This window comes from Sceloporus undulatus, chromosome 5 (assembly GCF_019175285.1).
Source record: "Sceloporus undulatus isolate JIND9_A2432 ecotype Alabama chromosome 5, SceUnd_v1.1, whole genome shotgun sequence".
NCBI lineage: Eukaryota > Metazoa > Chordata > Lepidosauria > Squamata > Phrynosomatidae > Sceloporus > Sceloporus undulatus.
In genome coordinates this window covers 103,336,334-103,351,477 of record NC_056526.1, presented here as the reverse complement: position 1 = coordinate 103,351,477, position 15,144 = coordinate 103,336,334, and the positions used below count along the sequence as shown (strand labels likewise).

Below are 15,144 nucleotides of genomic sequence, written 5' to 3'. Positions count from 1 at the left end.
CTACAATATCCCTTTGTATATTGATCCAGACGAACACTGTTATGTCTTTAAAGTCTGCAAAAGTAACATGAAAGTTAAAGTTACACAACAAAAGGAGTTATTGCAGTTATAATGTGATGCAGTTATATCTTATTACTGGAAAAAGGAATCTATCACAGTTAACTTTTAAGTAACAAGTTAATTCCAAGTTCTTCATCTCCTGTTGCAAATGTGAACTATCTGCACTACAGTTCATTTAGAAATGCATTCATATTCACATTCTTGATAATGTATCTTGTCAAAAGTAGTTTAAATGCATAGCAGCCATACTTTCATTTATGCTTACAATTTCCAATCCAGGAAATTCTTCCATGCATCGATCTCCTTAGCTAGATCATGTGGGGTTTGGAAGAGAGGATTCCTGACTAATCAACTGTATTTTTGACAGTGCAAATATTAATACATTATAGAAACAGAGCAACTTGCTCTGTTTCTATAATGTATTGTATGGAGGGATAGATTGAAGGATGGATGGGCAGATAATGTATAGATGATTTGGTAATGTATGTACATGATTTTATTTGATGTTGTAATTATATTGTTAATATGGAGGGGATTGGGTGGGAGGGATTGATTTTTTTGTTATTGTTGAATTCTAAAAGAATAAATAAAAGCTAAACAAGAAAAATTAGAAGAGGGAAGGATAAACAAGAAAAAGGAGAACAGGAAGGGAAAGATTTTTGTGTGTTCACATTTAAATATTAAAATAATTTTAAATTCAGTTTAATTTATCATTAAAATTGTTATTGCACCCCAAAAGTAGGAGTAAAATATGCAAACCATGATTCCCACTCATGTTTCTATTTTCATGAGGAGTTTTAAAATATAATTTAAAAATATTTTTAAAAGCCTACCATAAATTAAAAGATAATTTTAGAAAGATTAAAATATATATTTTTAAAAAATTACAAGCTGAAGAGAAAGGTTTGACACATTACTCTATGTGATTTTACTCTTCCTTATAAATGGAAGTAAGTATCCTGCAACATTTCACTCATGATTTCAAAAATTTTCTCACACAACACAAGTAAAGAGAAGAATCTTTTTCCTCTGCTCTGTGGGTAGCTTTTACTGTCCCCTGAAAATAAAAAGGCACACAATTTGATACAGACACATGAAAGAAGGTGCTTCTTTCTATATACACAGTCTCCCCTCTTTTTTCGCTGGGGATCTGTTCTGGGCTCCCTTGTGAAAATGGAGTTTCACATATATTCAAGCCCCATTGGCTTGAATATAGGCACATGACTGCGGGAGCGTGCGCTCACCTCGGGCACATGCCCCATTATTTCCCTCTCCATTCATTCCTCATGCATAAGCAAGGGATGCAAGTTCCAAAACCGCAATAATGGAGGGAGAACTGTATAGCTACATTATATGGCATATAGCTTGATGCCATTTCTAGTCTTGACACATGGTCTGCCTGGCTATTTTTGGAAAATCTTGATTTCAAGATGCTCCAGTTCTTCAGTGTGTGATTATTATCCCATTGTTTGCAGGCTTACAGCCCATTTACTGGAGCAGGGATGATGTGACCCAGTGGCTGAAGTGGGCTGAAAAAGAGTTCTCATTGAGAACCATTGACAGCAACACTTTTGAGATGAACGGCAAAGCACTCTTGCTTCTTACCAAAGAGGATTTTCGATATAGGTCTCCACATTCAGGTGAGTTGTTTATGTACTTCAGAAGGGAGAATCCTGTAATATTTTTCAGTTTATATTGTAACCTGTTGGAAATTGGTTTAGGTCTAACAAATATAATTTGGTTAGCAGTAACCAAGTTTTGGTGGATTGGGTGACAGCACATATTGGGTTTCAGCAAAAAATGGATGGGTAAAAAAGTTCCAGTCTCTTCCTTGCAATTTCACTGGAGAAGTGTGTAAGTCTTGGAGGAGGCTAGATTCATTTGTTCTCTCCAAACTATGCTTTAGCATGACATTTGAATGTTTTCAGCATTTACATTTAACCTGATGCCATTGACAGAAATAATTATTATCGATATAGCTTTTAAAATACATTTGTCTTTTCTGTTGAGGAATCTGGTAGTAAATCAGACAGATGTACAGATGGGTAGATTCTGTCTTCTTGGGCTTCCAGATGTAAATGCTGGATTCTGTTACTGGATGCCACAAAACTCTTCACTGTTATAATATATGTGGTATTGAAACCATTGCTGCTATGGTTGACAGGCCTATAAGGACATTGTACCTCATTCTGGGATATCCTTGCAAAGGGAAGCCTTGCTTTCTTTGTGACTCTGCTTTGGTAAGAGCTTAAATTTTTAAAGTGGGGCCATTTCCTTTGGCCACTGGGAAGAGGAGGAGATAGAAGTTCTACAAAACTGTTGATGTAGGCGCGCGCCAAACGGCATGCAAATTTTTCTTTTCACACTCATTTTTATTTTTTATAGTCTGGGAGGGTTTGGAGTACACAGGAGAAGGTCGCCTTGGCACAGTGCTGGAGAACATCTCCTTCAATTTTACACTTTTCTGTTCACTGCTCCCTTAAGGAGCTTGTGGGGACTCACTCAGAGGAAGTGAGACAGAGACTTGCCTTTGGAACTAGCTAGTAGCCAGGAACTCTGTTCATAACTATAGTCCCAGTTGACTGAGCTCGCTAACAGAGTTTGCGGAGAAAGGCCAAGCCAGCAAGGGTTCTTTACACTGGTATTTAGCAGGGGAAGCCCACAGTCTTGTGCTGCAGTCACCTGCATCACTTGTGGGATGTTTGTCTTATTGCCTAGGGATAAGGGGAACTTCAACTGCACCAAGTGCAAGTTGGTAGCCCTCTTAGAAGTCAAAGTACAGCAGCTGGAGCCCCAGGTAGCTACACTTCAGCATCATAGGGAGCAAGAGGTTTTCTTGACCAGAACGGACCAGATGGTCCTGAATGGGAAACACACAGAGGAGGTTGCTAGGGAGGAGGAGGTCACTTCACATACAACAGAAGTAGATAGTTAGAGGAGTGTCACACACAGAAGTGGGGAAACCAGGGAATGTTGTGTGAGCTTGCAGCTACAGAATCTATTCCAATCTCTCTCTGTTATCAAGGATGATGAGGAAGAGCAACAGGGACAGAGCAGGTGACCCTGGAAGTACCACCAAAGGGAACAACCGCTGCTAAGCCTCAGAGGAGGCGTGTGGTGGTCGTGGGGGACTCATTGCTGAGAGGTACTGAACCAGTGATTTGTGGGCCTGACAAGATGTCTCGGGAGGTGTATTGTCTCTCTGGGGCAAAGATCCGTGATGTGACAGAGAGGCTGACAAGATTTGTCAAGCCTACTGACCATCACCCCTTCCTTTTGGTTCATGTGGGAAACAATGATACTGCAAGGCACAGCCTTCAGAATATCAGAAGGGACTATGAGGCACTGGGTAGGAAGTTGAAAGAGATGGATGTACAGGTCTCATCTCTTCTCCCAGTCGAAGGGCATGGTCCAGGAAGGGAGAAGAAAATAGCAGAGGTGAATAACTGGCTCCGCAGATGGTGCCGCCAAGAATGATTTGGATTTTTGGATCATGGTCTGAGGTTCCATCAGGATAGACTTCTGGCAAGGGATGGGTTGCATCTCACGCCAGTTGGCAAAAACGTTTTTGCCAATAGTCTCAAAAATTTGATCAGGAGGGCTTTAAACTGAATTATGTTGGGGAGGGAAACAGTATTCTGGAAGACAAAAGGGCTGGAGAAAATAGTCAAACTCATAGAGGGAACAAGGCAAACAGTTCAAGGACCCAACAGTGGGAAGCAAAAAAACTTGCACAAGCAGCAAGTGAAGGGGACACATAGTCTTTGATGTCTCTACACTAATGTACACTAATGCACAGAGCATGGGAAACAAGCAAGATCAACTCAAACTGCTAGTACAACAAAGCACATACGATATAATAGGCATCACTGAAACCTGGTGGGATGAGTCTCATGATTGGAATGTAGGAATACAGGTGTATAACCTTTTTAAGAGAAATAAGCCAAACAGGAAAGGAGGAGGAATAGCCTTATATGTCAGGGACATTTACACCAGCGAAGAGAGAGACATCGATCCTGGAAGCCAGGTGGAGAGCATCTGGATAAAAATTAAAGGGGGAAACAACAAGGATGTTATTGTGGGAGTCTACTACAGACCCCCAAGTCAGACTGAGGAATTGGATGATGTCTTTCTAGAACAGATGACCAGACATTCAGAAAAGAGAGATGTAGTAATGATGGGTGACTTCAACTATCCTGATGTTTGCTTTAAGTCAAACTCAGCCAAATCCTCCAGGTCTAGCAAATTTCTCACTTGCCTTGGAGACAATTTCATTGTCCAAAAAGTGGAAGAGGCAACAAGGGAATCAGCTATTTTGGATCTGATCCTAACCAACAAGGATGACCTAGTTAATGGGGTGCAAGCGGTGGGATCCTTAGGTGGGCGTGATCATGTACTACCGGAGTTTGTTATACAATGGAAAGGAGAAGCCAGGCATAGTCAGACATGCATTCTAGACTTTAGGAAAGCTGATTTTAGTAAACTTAAGAGAAATACTAGGGGTGATCCCATGGTCAGGAATACTAAAAGAGAAGGGAGTTCAGGATGGATGGTAGTTTCTCAAAGGAGAGATACTGAAGGCACAGTTTCAAACAGTTCCAATGAGGAAGAAAAATGGGAGATGTCTCAAGAAACCAGGATGGATGACTAAGAAACTTTCAACTGAGCTAATTTTTAAACGGAACATATACTGTATAAGAAAAGGGAAAAACGGAGAAATCACCAAAGAGGAATTCAAACAAATACCAAGCACATGTAGGGGTAAAGTCAGAAAAGCTAAAGCACAGAATGAACTCAGGCTTGCTAGAGAGGTTAAGAACAACAAAAAGGGCTTTTTTGGATATGTCCGCAGCAAAAGGAAGAAGAAGGAAATGGTAGGGTCACTGAGTGGAGAAGATGGCAAAATGCTAACAGGGGACAGACAAAAGGCAGAATTACTCAACACTTTCTTTGCCTCAGTCTTCTCAGAAAAGGAAAAGGGTGCTCAACATGAGGATAATGGAGCGGAGGAAAGAATAGGGGAATTTCAGCACGGAATAAGTAAAGAGATAGTACAGGAATATCTTGTTAATCTAAATGAATTTGGGGCCCGTTACAGACCGCCCAAAAGGGGCGGTCTTGGGCCGCTGCCGGTTGCAGCGCGGGGAAGCCGCTACAGCCAAACCGTGCGACTCCCCCGCGCTGTAAAAAAGGAGCGCGGAAATCGTGCTCCTTCCGGCAACCCGGAAGAGATGTCGCAACTGCCAAAGCGTGCACTCGCGACGTCTCTTCCGGGTTTAGACGTCTGGACGCTGCGCGTCTGTTACGTCAAGATGGCCGCGCCCGTCTGTATAGGGCGCCGCCATCTTGCCGTACGGAATATGCGCGGGGGGCAAGGCGCGTTCGTAAGCGCCGCCCCTCACACGTATTCCTGGCGCAACGACGGCGCCGCTTAGGCCCGTCTGTAAGGCGCCTAAGTCTCCAGGACCAGATGAACTACATCCAAGGGTATTAAAAGAGCTGGCAAATGTAATATCGGAGCCCTTGGCAATAATCTTTGAGAACTCCTGGAGAACAGGAGAAGTCCCAGCAGTCTGGAGGAGGGCAAAAGATGTCCCCATCTTCACAAAGGGGGAAAAAAGAGGATCCCAACAATTATCGTCCAGTTAGTCTGACATCTATACCAGGAAAGATTCTAGAGCAGATATTTAAACAGAGAGTCTGTGAACATCTAGAAAGCAATGCCATAATCACAAAAAGTCAACATGGGTTTCAGAGATAGAAGTCATGCCAGACAAATCTGATCTCTTTTTTTGATAAAATTACCAGCTTGTTAGATGACGGGAATGCTGTGGATATAGTATATCTTGATTTCAGTAAGGCTTTTGACAGGGTTCCGCATGACATTCTTGCAAACAAGCTAGTGAAATGTGGGCTAGACAACGTAACTGTTATATGGATTTATAATTGGTTGACTGGTCGAACCCAAAGGGTGCTCAACAATGGCTCTTTTTCATCCTGGAGAGAAGTGACCAATGGGGTCCCACAGGGGTCCGTCCTGGGCCCAGTGCTATTCAACATCGTTATCAACGACTTGGATGATAGAATTGGGGGCATACTTATCAAATTTGCAGATGACACCAAATTAGGAGGAGTAGCTAATACGCCAGAGGACAGGATCAAAATTCAACATGACCTGAATAAACTAGAAAATTGGGCCTCAGCTAACAAAATGAACTTCAACAGGGAGAAATGTGAGGTACTGCACTTAGGGCAGAAAAATAAAATGCACAGATATAGGATGGGGGACACATGGCTGAATGAAACTACACGTGAAAGGGATCTGGGAGTCCAAGTAGACCACAAGTTGAACATGAGTCAACAGTGTGATGCGGCAGCTAACAAGGCCAATGCGATTTTAGGCTGCATCAGTACAAGTATAGTATCTAGATCAAGGGAAGTAATAGTGTCACTCTATTCTGCTTTGGTCAGGCCCCACCTGGAATATTGTGTCCAGTTCTGGGCACCACAATTTAAAAAGGATGTTGAAAAACTGGAACGTGTCCAAAGGAGGGCGACTAAAATGGTGAAAGGTCTGGAAACCATGTCCTGTGAGGAACGACTTAAGGAGCTAGGGATGTTTAGCCTGGAGAAGAGAAGGTTAAGAGGTGATATGATAGCCCTGTTTAAATATTTGAAGGGATGTCATATTCAGGAGGGAGCAAGCTTGTTTTCTGCTGCTCCAGAGACCAGGACCCAGAGCAATGGATGCAAGCTACAGGAAAAGAGATCCCACCTCAACATTAGGAAGAACTTCCTGACAGTAAGGGCTATGTGACAGTGGAACACACTCCCTCGGAGTGTAGTGGAGTCTCCTTCCTTGGAGGTCTTTAAGCAGAGGCTGGATGGCCATCTGTTGGGGATGCTTTGATTGAGAGTTCCTGCATGGCAGGGGGTTGGACTGGATGGCCCTTGCAGTCTCTTCCAACTCTGTGATTCTATAAAACAGTTTGCTTAATATGATGTCTGATTCCTTCAAGGTAGCAGGCACTTTGAATGTATTGAAAGGCAGGTGGTATCATTGCTGAGGGTTTGCTGTTTTTGTTTCTTCTCCTTGGTCTCTGTGACTCACATAAATGGATTATACTGTGCCTGTGCAGTGCATCTTTCAGAATCTTCTAAAGCATTACATACGTATTTTTGCAGCAGCCCCACCTACCTCTAGCACCCCTATATAGGGGCCTTCCTGCCAAACCTACTAGTTCCTTTTTACTGCTATGGCAGCATCGGTAGGAACTACATTCTTTGGCTTTACCTTTATTTTCATTGACTTTCTTTGGCCTGCTTTGTCCCTGGAATACCCTAGTTCTTCTGTAGTTGTTGTGGCATTGGCGTTCATGGCTGGACTCATCCTTTGGATTATTTTTTTCATTGCTGTCCTTCGAGAAATACATGTGGTGTTAGGATCCCAGAAAGGACTGGACACCTGAAGTATATTCTCTGCCTTGTTGAAGCTCGTGTGGTTGCCTCCTGTGTCAGCTTGTGGCTTTCATGTCTCAGGAGAGACAGAACGGAGAGTTGCATTTGGCAGCAGGCCCTGAGGCCTCAACTGCCCTCTTCTCAGCATTCAGAATTGGTCAGTATGCAACCAAGGATACAGGATCTTCTAAGACTGCCTCAGCCTCGGTCCCAGCTTCTGGCTCCTCCATTTGTCTTGCGGTCAAGCATTCATTGGCAGAGTCAGTCTCAATCCCATCAAAGACTGCACATTCCAACTCCAACAGTCAGGTGTTGTGTTCATGGCCTCTTACACCCAGATGATCCCTGGAGGTAGAAATGGAGCCAGTAGCTATTCTCTGGGCTCTTCTTCTAAGACCTCCTCCTAGGTTGCTGCCAAGGTCATTGCTTTTCATGATCCATTTTCTCCTGCTCAATCGGCCTCTGCTGCACCGAAGGCACAGGTCCTATTTCTCAAAGGGATCTCCCAGTTCACTTGTTTCAGTTACACATCAATCATATGTCTGAGGGTGAAATTCTGAAGTGTTCCTCTGTTGTGAGGATCTTGGTTTCACCTCCTTCTATTCAGCCTCCCACTCCAGGGATATCTGTTGCTAGATGGCCCTCATACTTACCACTATCAGAATGAAGCTTAAGTTGCCTTGCTGGAGATGCCATTGGTGTTGCATCAGGAGCCTCTCCTATCTAGAGAGCAACCAATCCAGTCCAAATTGAAATCCTTGTCATTTAAATGTGGGTATCTCAATATAGTGATGTGTTATTCAATAACTTGATTCCAACTTTTGCCCAACTGTTTTCAAGCTTTCTGCAGTAGAATGTACACCATCGTCTATGGATGTTTAACTGAATGAAGTGAAAAGGTTGTACATCAAAACAATATCCATTAGATTTCTTTTATAAACATGTAATGTCTCTATATTAAGTTAATACATTTGTAATTAAATCAGATTACTGGAAATAGTAAAAAATAATTTACATTAAGTGTCTGAAGATTCCTTGTATCAAATATAAAACAAGCCATGTTCTTTTCTGTAATGAGTAAGCTCTGAGAATCTGATATTGTAGAAACTCAACAGAAGAAGAGTTGATGTGATTATTGCTTGAACAAGAGACTGTTCACAGCTATAGTTATCTGAGATGAAAAACTTGCAGCCTTCAAATTATAGATGGGGCTCACATGATGAAATGCTTCTTCCCAGGTTGAGCCCTACCATGGGACAGCTGATCTGGGACATCATGACAGACAGGAAATTGTCATTCTTTAATGTGATATTACTGTATTGGTCAAAGAGAAGTATTTGTGAAATTTCCACTGCCAAAATAATTTGTCAAGTCTGGGGTACCATGCAGCTTGATCTTGGGATATGGTCTACCCTCCAGTATTCCATCTCCTGTATCCAAAACCTTGTCTGCACTGCAGGAATAAAGCAGTTTGACACTGCTTTAACTGCCATGGCTCAATGCTATGGAATCTTGGTGTTTGTAGTTTTGTGAGATATTTAGCCTTCTCTGTCAGAGAGTTCTGATACCCCACTAAACTACAAATCCCAGAATCCCATAGCATTGAGCCATGGCAGTTAAAGTGGTGTCAAACTGCATTATCTCTGCAGTGCAGTTGCAGTCCAAGTTACATGGATCAGATCTATTCCTTCCAGATAATCTTTTTTTTTTAAAAAAAAATAGGAAAGGCTATAAAATTGGACTGTAAGGATGAGGGAGTATTGGGCTGAAATGATTTTTTTTTCTAGAGAAATGTTATTGCCAGCTCTTAGCACCTTAATCAAAGTAGCCTGAGCTCCTGTAAAAATAAATTATATTTTCAGATTGACTGCCTCTCTGTTCCTGTTCAACCAATAGTTTTTCCTCTCTAAATTCAGATGTCAGAGTCATGGATGAAATTTCAGCCCCCATCCCAAAATTTGGTCTGCCAGCAAGTTTGTTATCAAAGATACTACTATTCCTATACCTGTTTTGTTTCTCATGGATACCAGGGACCCAAATAGTTTCACAGAGGGAAACGGGCTTGATTCAAGGGTTTTCAGTTTCTGGGCTTTACTCCAAAGTTCTTTAGCTGCCAAGGAAGCATAGCTAAATACCTTGTAAAGTGATAATGGATACTTTTTGATTTGTACAGCCCAAAGAAGTGGGTAAGTTTGTAAGTCACACTCTCTCAGCCTCAGAGGAAGTCAAAAGCAAAAACAAATCTTGCCAAGAAAACTCCATGGTAGGTTTGCCTTCAGATCACCATAAGTAAAAAAAATGACTTAAAGGCACACAGCAACAACAACAGCACAACAATGTGGGCACGTTTCTTAGAAAGATTAAGTCCGCCACCCATGTTTTAGACCTTTGCCCTTCCTGGTTCATGGGGTAGGGGGTGGTGGGTGGAACAGAGAGAGGCTGGCTGAATGGGTAGAGTAATGTAGTATCTTGCAGAGTTCCATCATACCCTCCCTGGATCTCATCATACTTACAGTCAGTTTCCAATAGTCTACTATTGGGCAAGGTACTGGAGCCCGTGGTGGTCATCCAGCTCCAATGATTTCTGGGCGAGACAGATTATGTAGATCCATTTCTATCTAGTTTCAGGCCTCACTATAGGACAAAGACCGCTTTGGATGAACTATTTAAGGAACTTGATAAGTGGAGTATGTCTAGGAAAAAATAATCATTTCAGCCCAATACTCCCTCATCCTTACAGTCCAATTTTATAGCCTTTCCTATTATTCTGTTGTGGACCCCTTAGCAATTTTTCAATATCAACCGTGGAATGGGACTTGGAGGCACAGTTTTATGCTGTATCTTCCTGGAAGGGTTAACCCAGAAAGGCTACTTAGCCATCAACATCAGGGTTCTGATTAGTCCATGAAACTGCTGGGAGAGGTTGTCCAGAGTTTTGGGGTCCAGTACTATCTGTATGTGCATGACACAGAATTCTGGTATTCCTTTCCACCGTAGACCATGAAAGATGTCGTGGTTCTAAACCAGTACAATCATCAGTAATGGGCTGGATGAGGGTGAACAAGTTGTAATTTAATTGAGATAAGACAGAGGTGTTCCTGCTTCAATGAAAGGCAGATCAGGGAATAGGAATTAAACTTGTGCTGGATGGAGTTACATTCCTCTTGAAAATGCCGCTTCGCAATCTGGGTATACTCTTGAATTCAGCTCTGAGTCTAGAAGCCAGGTTTCAGCAGTGATCAAGAGAGAATTTGCACACTTAGGTCTTGTATGCCAGCAGTGCTCGTTCTTTTGGACCATAGATCTGTCAAAGGTGACACATATTTTAGTTACATTCCATTTACATTACTATAATGCACTCTGTGTGTAGCTGCCTTTGAAGAGTGTTCAGAAACTTTAGCTGGTCCAAAGAGCTGCAGCCAGATTGTTAGCTAGAGTTGGCTAAAGGGAATACACAATCCTCTTGTCAAAACTAATCCACTGGTTGCTGATGTTTTTTCAGGGCATGCTAGTTATAACCTACAAAGTCATAGGTCCAGGTTATCTGAAGGAATGCATTTTTCAATATGAGGCTGTCCATATTTTGAGATCTTATGGGGAGGCCCTTCTTTCTTTCTTTGTAATGGAACAACATTCCCACATGTAAACTCCCAACTATAGGCTGAAGAGTTGTGGCTCAAACTGGAGATAACAACTCTTTGTATCTTTGTATAGCTTTTCATTTGTTTGAGCTGACTATTTCTCTTTCAGGTGATGTGTTGTATGAGCTTCTTCAGCATATATTGAAGCAAAGGAATTCTCATATGCTATTTTCACCTTTCTTCCACCCTGGGAACTCTATCCATCAGTCCGATGTGATATTACATCAAAACCATGATGAAGGTAATGACAAATGCCTCTTTGTATATACTGTTGCCTAATATTTTTTGTGGTGTTATGGAATAAAAAAGAACAGTTGAAAGGAATAAGAGGGGTTAATCCATTACGTTATGGCCAATGGACTATGCTTCTCTATTGTGCCTTTAAATTAAACTACAGGTTGTCCTATAAAGCCAACATTTGTAACAACTTGCTAGATTTGTTTTGTTTCTGTTGTAATATACAAATCAGGTTTACATCCAGTTCTAGAGTCATGTTATAGTAGCTGGTACATAAGACTTCACTTGCCCAATGAGAAACAAAAAACTGATGGACTGGGGGGAAATTTAGCTTAGGTTTCTTGTAGCTTGAATTGTAGCATGATTATACTATGAGGCAAATATTCTGGTTAAATAGTGGACTTTTTATCATTGGAATATGCTGTGTGGCTCTTCTCTTTCTTGTTAAGACAACTGTTTGACAAAGGCAAAACATCATTTACGCAAGAGATGTAGATCAGTAGCAAAACATGTACACTGGTGCCTCGGGATACGAAATGATCGGGTTACGAAATTTCCAGGATACGAAAAAGTTGGATTGGCAAAAACTGTTTCGGGTTACGAAATATTTTTCGGGTTACGAAATTCATTTCGGCACGAAATTCAAATGCTGCAAAGTGCAGCTATAGGCTTTCCAGTGCTAACGGAAATTTTCGGGTTACGAAAGGAATGGCGGAACGAATTAATTTCGTAACCCGAGGCACCAGTGTACTGAAAATACCCCAGGATCAGTCCCCTCACAGTTCAAATTAAAAGGAACGAAAGCGGCAGAGCCGTGAAAGGACTCTCTCTGAAACTTTGGAGAGGCACTGCAAACTAAAATAAACAAGATTAGAGTAGCTGGACCAGTGAGTTCATAAACTCAATATGTCAGCTGAATTTAAATATTCCCTTGCTCCCAGGCAGTGTTTCACTGTTGCGTACTTTTTAAATTTTATTTCCAAGGACACCCTACATGTTACTGTATGAAACAATATTTTTAAATTGCATTTCAAGAACCTTTCCCCCGCCCCCCAGGAACCTTCACCAGGAGTTTTGCTATGAGAAGATCAGCAGTGGTGGACAAACCTCCCCCCCAAAGAGAGGCAATGCCTATCACTAATAATCTTTCCCCATAATGTGCTGTCAGTGGAGAGTATTTGTTATGTTACCAGGGTTCCCCCTTAGTTCAGTCCAGCAAGCCTGGCTAGTATATCTTGTTCTGAAACATAAAAAACCCAGAATCTTCTGTGGCAAACAGCATGTTCAGAATTCAAGAGCTCATCAGCAAAACAAGTCAGTAGCAAAGATTTTCTGAAGGTGGATGCCTGGAAAAACCACTGATGTAGAATAATATAACTGGGCTGTTAATTAATAGCAGAGTATTATACAGTGCATATAAAATATCCCATGTTCAAAGACTGGCCTGTCCAGTAAAAGAATCCAAGAAAGAAAATGTTATCTGCTGTACCAAAGTCCCTTGGAAAGCTGCTTTTCATTCAACTTCAGCAATACAGAACTAGATAAAATAGATGGATTACTCTGCGAGTTGGCTCAGTGTAATATTTTCATCCCTCCATATAGTGTTTTGGAAGATCAAGAACAAACTCCCTCCTTTCCTCTTCTCACCTACCCATGTGGGCTCGGTTTTTCAAGTAGTTTAGCAATTTGATGAAGATTGAGTTTGTCATTATGCTTAACTGGCCAACTGTAGAGTGTATCCAATGAGAGTTAAAATGACGATCAATCCTAGCTCAGCATGAGTCAGGATCACCATAGTTTGGGAACAACTTGAAGACATAAACAATCACAGCAACAGCAAAAGTTGGCTTGGCTGAGATCTAAAGACTGGACCATGGTCACCCAGTGATTATCTTAGAAAGGATTTGGACCTGGGTTCCCTGACTGAAGTTCAACTGTCTTTCTCCCACACTGTACTTCTCAAACTATTTGATCTTCAAGAACTTCATTCCTATTTTGCATGAGTGACAAGGGCTACACATGGCTCAGCTTCTTCCTTCTTGACAGCCCGTAAGGAAGAAGGGAGGAATTTCAAAATAAGTTTGCCTTAGGGTCTCAGTAAATCAGAAATGACTTAAAGATACATAACAACAACATCTATAGTAGTGCACTGTCCATCTCTTTTCTTTTATAGCAGGAAGGATTGCCTACCTGAGAGACAGCATGGTTAGTGGTTTGAGTGTTGAACTACAATTTTGGAGACTAGGATTCGATACCCAACTCAGCCATGAAACCCACTGGGTGTCCTTGGCAAGTCACTCTCTCCAGCCTCAGAGGAAGGCAATTTTCTTTGAACAAAACTTTCCAAGGAAACCCCATGATAGTTTTGCCTTAAATTCAAAACAACTTGAAGGCACACAACACACACACACACAAGGTTGCCTACCCAGTTGCCAAGGTGAATAGGCATGATTAGTTATGTGACACCAAGGATATCATGTCACCTTTGCTCCATTTAAAACTGGAGGCCCAAAAGAATTTATGGGCCCTTTATCACTCACCCCACACCATCTTCTCAGACCTGCCCCTAATAGCCCTACTTTATTCAGTTTTATTGTATTCTCCAGGCACTTGATGAATACTGTATTTTCTGGTGTATAAGACTACTTTTTAACCCAGGAAGATCTTCTCAAAAGTCGGGGGTTGTCTTATACACCGGGTGTCATATTATAGGGCAGGTGCTGAAACTTCCAAGCTGGACTGGAGAATCTGCAGTCGCTGCATATGGTGGGGGGAGAGCTCAAAAACGGCCGCAGCCACATCCCCACTGTATGTGACGATCGTATGAAAGCAGCTACTGCTCTGATAGTCTTGGAGACAGGAAGCACTGGGCAGGCAGGGAGAGCTGACCAATCCAAGCAGGCTTTGTATACAACAAGGTTTCCTGCTAAGGACCTGCATGTCATAAGCATTTGAATTTAAATTACCATATTGAAATCAAATCTGATGTTTTTTAAATTGTTATTTGGTGTGCGTTGGAAGAGGGGTTGTCTGATATGGTGATTACATCCCAAACTCTATAGTTTAACTGGAAAAGTTGAGGGGTCATTTTATATGCCCAGTCGTCTTATACGCCGGAAAATACGGTACTTTTGGCCTTTGATCCCTTCCCCTCAAATTCTTCCAGTTACTGCAATTATGCTTTTACTTTTGCATTTTTAAAGGCTTCTTTTGGTGGAAATTAAAAGCTGAGGAGGAGCATTTTGTTTTAATTATGGATTACTTCCAGCCACAGACTCTGGGCAGTGAGGGAAACACTTTGTGCCAAATATTCAGAAGCAGGTAATGAGTGCTTCTTGTGTACTTTGACTCACTTGCGCTGCTTCTTTCCTGTCATCCGGTGCCTGGCAGAAGAACTCACTCAGCTAAATATAGCACCACACTCCCTCTTGGATTTTTTTTTTTTAAATCTTCATTGGGGTCTGTGGTATATATCCATTCTAATCATTTCAGTGTGAATGGCCATATGATAGAAAAAAACTGGTAGGTTTGTTAGTTACCAGTCAGTCACAAGGTTAGCTTTACAAATTAATGCTAGAGTGATTACTGTTTTCTCCTTACTTTGAGCAGTCACATCAACATGGTGTGCTGGGGCATACAACCATAGTACAAGATAACTGTTAGCATTGCTGCAAGAAACAATACATTAAATAATTAAGAGATACTATGAGCCACTGTGGCATAGTGGTTTGAGTATTAGACTGTGACT

The 15,144-nt window shown here is 41.7% G+C and overlaps 1 protein-coding gene across 4 annotated transcripts in view; it reads left to right on the top strand.

Annotated features, from left to right (window-relative positions):
- Positions 1 to 15,144, top strand: part of ETV6 (ETS variant transcription factor 6) — a 168,464-nt gene that overhangs the window by 126,602 nt on the left and 26,718 nt on the right. For all 4 annotated transcript variants that reach the window (XM_042467976.1, XM_042467977.1, XM_042467975.1 and 1 more), the window contains exons 3-4: positions 1,536 to 1,700; positions 11,269 to 11,400. In XM_042467976.1, the coding sequence (XP_042323910.1) occupies positions 1,536 to 1,700; positions 11,269 to 11,400 (297 nt within the window). The remainder of the gene's footprint in view (positions 1 to 1,535; positions 1,701 to 11,268; positions 11,401 to 15,144) is intronic.